The sequence below is a fragment of the Balaenoptera ricei genome, chromosome 8 (genome assembly GCF_028023285.1).
Source record: "Balaenoptera ricei isolate mBalRic1 chromosome 8, mBalRic1.hap2, whole genome shotgun sequence".
NCBI lineage: Eukaryota > Metazoa > Chordata > Mammalia > Artiodactyla > Balaenopteridae > Balaenoptera > Balaenoptera ricei.
The window spans coordinates 4,054,342-4,064,795 of record NC_082646.1 but is presented as its reverse complement, the minus strand read 5'-3'; the positions used below and the strand labels follow the sequence as shown (position 1 = coordinate 4,064,795).

Below are 10,454 nucleotides of genomic sequence, written 5' to 3'. Positions count from 1 at the left end.
GGACATAAACTACTTTTTTTCCCCAACAATGAAATGCACACATCTTAAGTGTACGTGAAAGATAACTCTTTTACAAGAAAGTCTGATTCTTAAGAAGAGAGGAGAAACAGGAGGTTATTTTAGGCCTTTTCCTTTTGTGAACAAAGGGTAATGAAGTGAAAACATAGTACTCTTCAAATGACTTGGTCGCTGACGTGAACATATTTAGGATGAAAAATCATTGTTTGAGAACTGCAAGACTAAGTATGCTCCTGTGAGTGTCACTTAATAAAAAGAGAGTAACATTTTAAAAGAACATTGATAAGTAGGGCAACAAAGTTTTATTAATGATCCTTCAGTGACCTGAAAATGCAAATAAACATCTTTCAGGACCTATTTTAATTAATTAATTAATTAATTAAAACATATTAAGGTTTTTATTTAATTAAATTAATTTATTTATTTCATGTGGGATCTTAGTTTCCTGACACAGGGATCAAACCCATGCTCCCTGCCTTGAAAGCATGGAGTCTTAACCACTGAGCCACCAGGGAAGTCCTCAGGACATAAATAATTTTAGACAGATAACCCCCAGGTCATTTTTCTACATTTCCTTGCCCTATTCCATGATATTAGAGTTCAGCCTTGCATACACAGTCCCAAAAGCATGAATATTGGGGCCACTGCTCCGAACCTAGGGAATTTCACTTGCTTTTCTCTTAGCATTTAGATTCATAGAAATTTAGACGTCCTTGAGTTGAGTCCCTGATTTTGTGGGCAAGGAAACAGGTCCCAGAGGGTCTGTAGGACACATCCAAGGGTCCACAACAGAATTAGGACTTTCACAGTCACTTGGTACTATTTCATGCATATTTTCACAGAAAATTGCACTTCATGCTTTTCTCTACTGTACATTCATTTTTCATTGAATCACACAAATTGGGAAAGTAAGACAGGTGTTTAATATTTACACTTGTCAGGGGAGGAAAGATAGTCCACATGATGAAGGGCTTGCCCATAGTTATACAGCTACACCGGTCAGCTCCGGCTGCCATAGCGAAATACCACAGACTGGGTGGTTTAAACAACAGGACTTTCTTTCTGACAATTCTGTAGGCTGCGAAGTCCAAGAGCACGGTGCTGGCTGGCTTGGTTTCCCGATGATGAGGGCTCTCTTCCTGGCCTTCTCTCTGCGTCCTCGTGGGGATGGGGGTGGGTGGATGGTGGAAACAAGCTCTCTGGTCTCTTCTTATAAGGGCACTAATCCCCTCTTGAGGGCCCCCACCCTCATGACCTCATCTAATCCTAATTACCTCCCAAAGGCCCCATCTCCAAATACCATCATATTGGGGGTCAGGGCTTCAACATATGTGAATGTTGGAGAGGATACACTTCAGTCCACAGCAACCGTTGAACTAGGACCAGAACCCAGCAGAACTGGTTTCAGTGACGCTGCACAAACATGTGTTGAGGTGTCCGGGGTGAGGGGCCCTGCAGTATTACATACCCATGCCTTGTCAGTGGCAGGAGAGCTTCGGAAATAACTAGGGGAGCAAGTGCCAGAGTGGGGAATAGCGCTCTGGGTATTCAGAAGCAGATGATTTTACCTCCAAGCGAGCAGAGGAAGATGAAAAGGTTTTCAACAGGTAAATATTGGAGCGAGGACAGTGCAGGCATGGGGAGAGCTCTGCAGTGGAAAGGGGCCGGCTGTCTCTGGGGAATGGGGTAGAGCCTGTTCAACCACAGGAATGGGCACGTCACGCAGCGGGGCTGGAAAATCCAGCGTTCTCCTCGTTGCTGCACTCTGCGTGTACTCCGTGGACGCTGTGTCTCCCTTTTTACTGTCTGTTTCCTGGGGTAGAGACCCTGTTCTTTATTCATCTGGAAACTAGCAAGGACTATGCACAGGGTGGTCCATAAATCTCGCGGCTATTGAAAGGAAACAAAGCCGGAGGCGCCCCAGCCGCGGCGAGGCCGTGCCAGCTGTGAACCCGGGCAGCAGAATGTTTCCCGACTGAAAGTGGAAACGCAGCGGAGCAAGAAGGCAAAGAGAAGCAGGTCTCTTGCTAGTGATCTTAAACTGGAGAAAAAAAGAAAAATGATCTTTTCCTAAAATACACGAGGAAGGGGACCTGGGCTTTGAGGTCAACGTTGTCCTTGCACTACTGGTCTCCAGTGGGAGGAAGCTATCCCGGGCTCTAGTGGCCGCTGGGAAGGAACAGCAAGGATGAGGCCTAATAAACAGAGGTCAAAAGCGTGGAAACACGGCCGAGCGGAGCGGCGAGGAAAGGGCGAAGCCGGCTCCGGGCTGGCAGCGCGCTAGGAAGGGGCGCGCCCTGCGCGGGGTCGAAGCAGAGGAAAGCTGCCTCATGGCAGCCCTTCCTCTGCCCGGGGGGAGGGCCTTCTGCAAACCTGCCCGGACTCGGAACAATTCATCCTGGTTTTTTTTTTTATCCTGTTTTTAATAAAATCATTTTCAGAACCCCAAAGAGGGCGGTACCCAGAGGAATCTGGAAAATACCCCGCAGGGGCGGGGAGTGGGGCGTGTCCGTATCAGGCCGCTGCAGGCGAACAGACGGGCGCATTGCGGGCAGACAACCGTGCACGGTTCCAGAGGCCGAAGCGCGCCCCCGCCCGGGCCGAGCTGCAGGCCCCCACCCAGCCTGCGCACACCCCCGCGTACACCCCCGCGTCTCGGGGCCTCGGGGTCGCGGCGGGGGCGGGGCGTCAGCGGCTGGGGGCGGGGCCGGGCGGGGGTGCGCGGCTGGGGCGGCGGGAGGTGTGGGCCCTTCCGTCCCCTGATTGGATCTGGGCTGAACAAGGGGCGGTGTCTTGCGGCAGTTCTGCGGGCTGGCATTGGGCGCTGGATATGGAGGGCGTGGTTTTGTGAAGTCAGTTCCGGTCGGTGTAAAACCCCCGGGGCGGCGGCGAACAGGCTTCAGATGCTTCTGGGTCGCGGTGGGGTGAGCTCCCGAGTCCGTGTGTGTGAGCTTGAGCGCCGAGCGCTAGAGCGACCCGGCGAGGGATGGCGGCCACCGGGACCGCGGCCGCCGCGGCCACGGGCAAACTCCTGGTCCTGCTGCTGCTCGGGCTCACGGCGCCCGCCGCGGCTCTGGCCGGCTACATTGAGGTGGGCACCGGGCGAGCGCCCGAGCCCTTTCTCCTGCGCCCGCGAGCGAGCGCGGCCTGCGGGCGGGCGGGCGGGCGGGCCTCGGGGTCCGGGCCGGCCGGGGGGGCGCGTCGCGCGGGGCGGTGGGGGTGGTCCGGCGCTGCAGCGGGTCTGGCGCGCCTCCCCCGCCCGCCCCTGCTTGGCGCAGCGCTTAGCGCTGGAGGTCGGGCTGCCTCCGATGCCGCAGAGGCCAAATGAAAGGCATCGGGGTTGCGGGGGGCGGCGGGCCGCCTCGGCCGCCCCAGCCCCCATCCCGCCCGCGGCGGCGCCACATCCTCTGGGGACCCCGCGCGGCCCAGACGCCCACCCCGCCCTCCCCCGGGACCACGCGAGCCTCTGCCGTGCGCCCCGGGGTGGCCCGCAGCCCGAGACCCGGTGCGGCTGGGCTCGCTCCGGGGGCGGCTGTGCAGACCCTGGCCCCGGGCTGGGGCGGGCAGCGCGCTCCCCGCGCGGCGCCGGGGCTTCCCACCGGGGAGTGGCGGATGCGGCCTTTGTTGGCGAGGTGGGCCGATCCGCGGGGATGCGGGCGTCCCGGCTCGGCGCCGGGGGAGTGCCGCGATGCGGGGCGAGCGCCTCTCGGGCTGCACCGGAGAAGCTCCGCAGCCCGCAGCGGGTGTGCCCTCTCCTTCCTGTGTGCCTCGCGTTCCAGATCCTGCGCGCTGGCATCGGGCCTTCGGGAGGAATTGTTAAATATAGCCGTTTGCCTGAGTCTAATAAACAAGGGGAAACCCCTCTCTGCTGCTGTGCTGTGTTGCTCCCTTTTGTGGTGGGTTTCAGCGAGCAGGGACGCGGTGGCCGTGAATACGTTGTGAAGACTCTTGTCTAATCGTACTTCTTTGCTGTAAGTAGTTTTTCTGCACCTGATAACCCCGTGGCATCTCTGTGCCGGGAGGATGTTCCAGCGCCTGGGCTCCTGGGTGATTCGCTGGGGTCGGGCCGCGGGGACAGGCGGCGTTGCTGAGGTCCGTGGGTCCTGCAGGGTGGCCTGGACGTGGCCGCTTCACAGAAACCTTTCTGTTCCTGAGGGAGACGTGGGACTTTATTTTTACTTGCCTTCTCGAAATAGTGCTTGAACTGTCGGACTGGAATGTTTCGGGTGTGTAGTTTATTTCCCCCCTTCGCTATTTTAAAAATTACAATGGATTTCTGCGTGGTTCGCTAATTTCAGAGAGAAGTGAGACTGGATTTGATTACTTAGGCATTGACTGAGAAGTTTCTAATAAAAACCCACAGTTAGAACGTGTTCTTCTGCAGAATGTGTAAATATTTCCACGATTAGAATAAATCTAATCAAGAACAAACCTCCGATGGAACGGCTTAAAACGTTTGTATTCATCCTGCGTAAAGCTTTGATTCTTGGGGGGCCGGGGGCGGGGGGAGAAGTTTTAAGTAGAAATAGTTAATGTTTATATACGCATGCTTTTAGATTAGGATTATTTTCGTTTCCACACAGTGGTTAGTTAGATTTATATCTGTGGTCCCCAATAGGGTGTCGCAGGGAAGCAAGCTAGATCATTGGGATGGGAGGGGAAGGAAGAAGATTTTGTATGGAACATAGAATTTAACTCTTAGGTCAGGATGTCAAAAACCATTGTTCACACTGTTTTACCTCACTTCCCAGAGGTATGAGTAACTTCAGGCACTAGTGAATTCACAAAAAAGGGTCCATCAATTTTAAAGTACATCTTTCAGGTTTAAATGGAATATTAATACTTGATGCCTGCAGAGAAAGAGAAATGAACAATATCAGAATTAGCTGTTGTGGATTAAATTTGATTATTACCCACATCATTGTTCAATCGGAAAGTCTGGCTAGACAGAAAGTAGGAATTAGACATTTCCCTAAAATGGGTTTTGAATGCTGTGTTATGAAACTTCTTTGGAACTGTATTTTTGCCCATACTTGCTAAATTATCTTTCAAATGGTTTTTCCTTTTGTCCAAGAGGCAGAATTTCCTTCGTATGTATATAATTTGATTTAGTTTATTTGCTTTCAGGCAAAGGACTGCCTAAGCCTTGATTTAGATGAGGATGGCCTAAATCAGGATTCGCTTTGGGATGGTCCTTATTGAGATTAGCCAAAAGGATTCTAGCCAAATCCCTGATCAAATTGCTTGGCACAGAATTATTGATTGGCAAATCTTGAGTGTTGCTTGGTGTTGACTGAATTAATCTCTTACACCTGTTTAAAAGAAAAAGTCTCTGTACTCAGGGTCACTTCCTCTGTTAAATCTGAGACAAGTTCAGTCGTGGGCCTGCTCCCATGTGGGATTCTCAGACGGTATTTGTGCTGAAATTCTGCACTCTGTACAGTGGACATTGAGGCTTCTGAGAGCCAGTTCATTCCACCACATTTTACAATGAGTGGGCCCTTTGATAGTCAATTTTCAGGAAACTCAACGTATGATGTCTGAGGCAGAGGATCAAGAAGCTTTGCGCTGATATTTCTGATTGGTGGTGGAGGGGATGTCACATTATGACCTGGACAGATACCAATGCCTCCGATAGGGACATCAGCCTGTTAACCTCATAACCATGTTAAAATCGTTTGATAAATGTGATGAGCTAAGTTTTGGCATATCAGGCCCTCCTTTCGCGGGCGTTTGTTTCATCCTCTAAAGCTGGGCTGTCCCACAGTGTAGCCACTTGCAGTGTGGCTACTGTGATTGAGGAATGAACTTTCCATTTTATTTAATTTTAGCTAATTTATATTCAAAAACACTCTGGTGATTGGAAAACATTTAACTGTGTTTGAAACAACTTGGTATATGAGTCTGCTTTTTAAACTATTTGATACATTTTATGAAATCTAAATGCAGATCCAGTATTTCTTGTGAAAATTTAGCATCTGAATTGAGGTGTACTGTAGGTGTAAAATGCACACCAAATTTTGAAGACTTAGTATGAAAAAACTTGTAAATTAACTCATTTATAATTTTCATATTGAGTGTATTGAAATGATAATATTACACATTGGCTAAGTAAAATATATTAAAATTAGTTTCACCTGTTTCTTCTAATTTTAATGTGTCTTCTAGAAAATACAACATATGTAACTCATATCTACTGGACAATGCTAATTTAATTTCTTGCTTAAGGTTGGTGCTGCTGTGAGTGTTTTTATGAGCACAATTTTTAAATATGTTGCTATTTTTTCCCCCAATAAAGTCTTGCTTAAAGTTGGTCCAGTATGATCTTAAGAACAATTTTGAATATTTTTCTGTTACTTTTTTCAATTAGAATTTTTATTTAGAAATAATTTCAAGCTTACAAAAAATTATAAAAATTGTACGAACAGCTCTTATACCCTTTACCCAGATTCATCAATTTAACATTTCTCCTATTCAGCATTTGCTTTTTCATTCATTTTGTTATTACGTATTTTTTGCTGAACCGTTTTGAGAGCAGGTTGCATACATCATGTCCCTCTACCCCTGAAAACTTCAGTGAGTATTTCCTAAGAACCAAGGAAGTTGTCCTACATAAGCTTAGTACAGTTATCAGCTTAAAGAAATTTAACTTTGGTACAATACTTTGATCAAGTCTGCTGTCTGTATTCCATTTTGCCAACTGAACCAATAATGTCCTTCATAGCATTTGAAAACATGCTTTTTTTGTTGTTATTGTTAAAGAGCTTTAGAATTCTTGGCAATAATATGTGAAGGGTTAATTTTTTTCCAAATATAAAAATCATATTTTTAACTTATCTGATATTGTTTCAACTCTGGAAAATCAAAACTTAAAAACCTTTCAAGATTCCTTAATTATATTACTCTTACTGAATTCTTGGGGTTTTGCATTTTCTTTTTAAAATAACAAGAAAAATTATATAGGGAGTGCATATTCATTGTAAAAATTTAAAATGCATTTGAACAATAAGAAATGAAAAATAATCTGAGATTGTGTCGTCCGGGGAAATCTCACTGTAAACGTTTTGGTGTGGTGTGTATCCTCCTAGAGCTCTCAGGTACATACATTATATCAAAGTGACACATAAATTGCGTATTGAAGCTGGTACCTAACAATTAGTATTTTGAATTGTTCTAAAATGAACTACTGAAAGAAAATAGTTTTCTGTGTGATAAAAAGTAGGGATAAATTTTTGTACAGTAACTGTAAAGTCTGTGGAGGGAGGCCATTTGAGAATTCGAAATCGCCCATAATCCAATTTTCATGAGTTGTTTTTTTTAGTGAGATAAACTAGATTACCTTGACTCTTAATTAAGTTTCGTATAGTGTACCTTGGTTTATGTCCTAGGATGGAAAGTGAGCCATGTAGGCTCATTCAAATAGAAACAAGTTCCAGTCCTTTGTATCAAGTATAACTAATAACTAACTACCTTATTGCTGAGAGAAATTTTCTTAAATAAACATCATGAAGGCTTTTTTTTAATGAAACTTTTTGAAACATAACTATAATCTATTTTTAAAATACAACTTTTCATTTGTTATTCATCCCACTGGTGTTTGTTGAACACTGCTACCAGGTTCTGTGTTAGATGCTAAACAGTGCAGTAATAAAAGCAACTATGCATAGGGCCTTTTCCTCTGCAGTGCACTTGCATGATGTGATTTCCAGGCCCTACCCCCAGAGATTCTCATTGAGGATATCTGGGATTCTCATTGTCACAGGCTCCCCAGGGGATTTTTATGTGCAGGTAGAGAAAAACAAACTCCAGCAAACAAAAAGCCAACAGAACTCATCTGGGGACATTATCTTATGTAAGTCCTCAAAAGTCTGGTGAAGTAGGTATTCGTATCCATACCTAAAACGGGAGTCAGGTGAGGCAGAGGGTTCAAGGCAGTGCAGCAGGGCCAGGGTGAAAATTGGTCTGTCTTATTCGGAGTCTGTCGCTCACTCTTTCTTCTATATCAGGGTGTTTTGGTTGCAGATTTCTTTTTACTCCTGTCTACCTGTTTTCTCCACTATCAAAAAACCTGATGTGAATATTTTCTTTAAAAGAAGCTAATTTCATAGATGTTGTAATGTTATCATGAATCAATATATGCCGAACTGCTAACAGTGGTTATCTTTGAAGGATGTAATTACAGGAGACTTTGCCTTTTCACATTTTCCATAGGTTTTAAAAAAAACGTCTAATGCCTTTTAATATAATATGCAAGTTCTCTTTTTTTTTTAAGAGGGGTAAGCTTGTTCTATCTTTGTATTCTGATAAATTTTAAGGAAAGAAACGGTGACCACTTGTGGGGAATCTTACCAAAATCAGTGTATGGGATTCTTTGGAAGAGAAAAGGTTACTGGCACCAGATCTATGATCATTGGCCAAGTTGATAGACAAACTATTAGGAAGAGGCTGACACAGTAACCAACATGACTGGAATAAGATTGTGGTCCAGAAAAAAGTCAATCAGCATTTGGAGTGGGGCACCTGTGGTGTGGGTTAATCGAATAGCTCAGCACAACCTTTCTACTCTGCCTTCCTCAGCCTCACGCCTCCTGTGGCTGCAGAATGGCTGTTGCAGTTTCAGAACATGCTTCGATTTGATAACATCCAGGGGATTGTGCGGCTTTCTCAGAGCGCATCAGCACAAGACCCCTCAAGTCTTACTGTACAGAATTATATCAGGTGCTTCCAGCCACACCAGTCATGGGTGGGGAGGGGATGGTGGTGCTGTGATAGGCTTAGACTGCACACTGGGTTCTGTTGGAAAAGAGGGCTGTGGATGTTGGGTAGATAGCAACCCAACATCTGCTACCAGGGCATTATCTGTTTGGGAGGTTATATAGCTAGGCTGGCTGGAAAGAAAAAGAATGAATTTATTCTTACCTAAATGATCTGTGAGTTAAAAGTTTGCCGGTGAAATTGAGACCTCAAAGGAACCTCTCAGGTGATTTGTCAGGATCTCGGCACATCCTTTTGAGGGATATTGCCATCCAGAACAGAAAGGCAGGAATGGAGAAGTATGTAAAAATTTGTAAGGGAGGTAATTAGCCTGGAGAAGAAGAAAACGTGGGATTTAGTGTTGGTGAAGAATGTAAGCATTGTCAAATTTTTATATATTGGCTCTGGAAGGCTAAATAGATGACTTACCTAGGCTGAAGCAGAATTTTTACCTGGAGAAATGAGCCAGTAAGAGTGTGAAGAGTATAGGAGCCTTTAATTATGAATATGACCAACATAGTACAGTAAATATATAAAAGATACTCATATCCACCACCCAGTTTTTTTAAATTTTAGCACTTTCTGTATTTGCTTTAGCCTGTTAGTTTGTTTTTTTTTAAAGAACTAAAACATCATCAGTAGAGAAATAAAACATTGTTAGGCCTCCTTTGAACTTTCCCCCATCCCATTAACCTTCCTTTCCAGAAGTAACTCTTACCTTGAGTTGGGAATTCAGCATTCCCACTCATGTTTTCGTGTTGAGAGAGACCCCCTTCATCTCTCTGGATTCCAAAGAAACTTACCCAGGCTCTTAGAGTTGTAATAAATATTTATCAGTGCAGAGTGCTAATTGTTCGAGAATGTTAGGATGATTGTAGAAGGCAACGATGCTAAGATATTTGAACTGAAAGTAAGGGTAACCCTGTGCTCATGAAGGTGCCGAGCGCTCAAGGCAACATTGCAGCCCTCTCCACCCACGTCTCAAGCCTGGAATACTTTTGAGCTTTTAAAAATTTAAATACACAAAGGAAAAAAAGTTATATAGCTCAATGTATTTTCATAAAACATACTTGCGTGACCACTGCCAAGGTCAAGAAATAGAACATTCCCCTCCCCCACTTCCCCCTCCCCCTCCTTCTCCCCCAACTATTATCCCGACATCTATGGTGATGATGTCTTGCTTTTCTTTTGTATAGTTTTACCACCCAAGCATTCATCCCTAAACACTGTAGTTTAGTTTTTCCTGTTTTCTCGCTTTATATAAATGGAATCTCTCAGTATATATTGAGTATCTGGCTTCTTTCACTGAACATGTTTTTGAGGGTCATTTGGATTGACGAGCATAGCTGTGGTTCACTTGTTTCCACAGCTGTATAGTATTCCAGTGTATGAAGAAACCACAATTTGTTCTACTGTTGATGGACATTTGGAATGTTTCTGGTTTGAGATTATTGAGATAATACTGTCTTCTCTGCTGCTTGCCTTTTTACGCTATTCTTAATGATGTCTTTAGAAGAAGTTCTCAGGTTTAATGTCTAAGTTATCAGTTTTATTTTTTTAAATTATGGTAGGTGCTTTTTGTGTCCCATGTGAGAAGTTTTCCCCACCCTGAGGACATAGTTATTCTCCTGTTGCCTACTAGGGGCCTTTTGTTTTGCCTGTCACATGTGGAGCTACAGTTT

The 10,454-nt window shown here is 45.2% G+C and overlaps 1 protein-coding gene across 5 annotated transcripts in view; it reads left to right on the top strand.

Moving 5' to 3' along the window:
- The first annotated feature begins 2,908 nt into the window (after positions 1 to 2,908).
- The window catches only part of APLP2 (amyloid beta precursor like protein 2), a 70,480-nt gene continuing 62,934 nt past the window's right edge, over positions 2,909 to 10,454 (top strand). For 4 of the 5 annotated variants that reach the window (XM_059930034.1, XM_059930033.1, XM_059930031.1 and 1 more), the window contains exon 1: positions 2,910 to 3,109. In XM_059930034.1, the coding sequence (XP_059786017.1) occupies positions 3,005 to 3,109 (105 nt within the window). In that variant the 5' untranslated portion in view covers positions 2,910 to 3,004. Of the gene's footprint in view, positions 3,110 to 10,454 lie in introns of all 5 variants that reach the window. The other variant, XM_059930035.1, reaches the window with a different exon arrangement.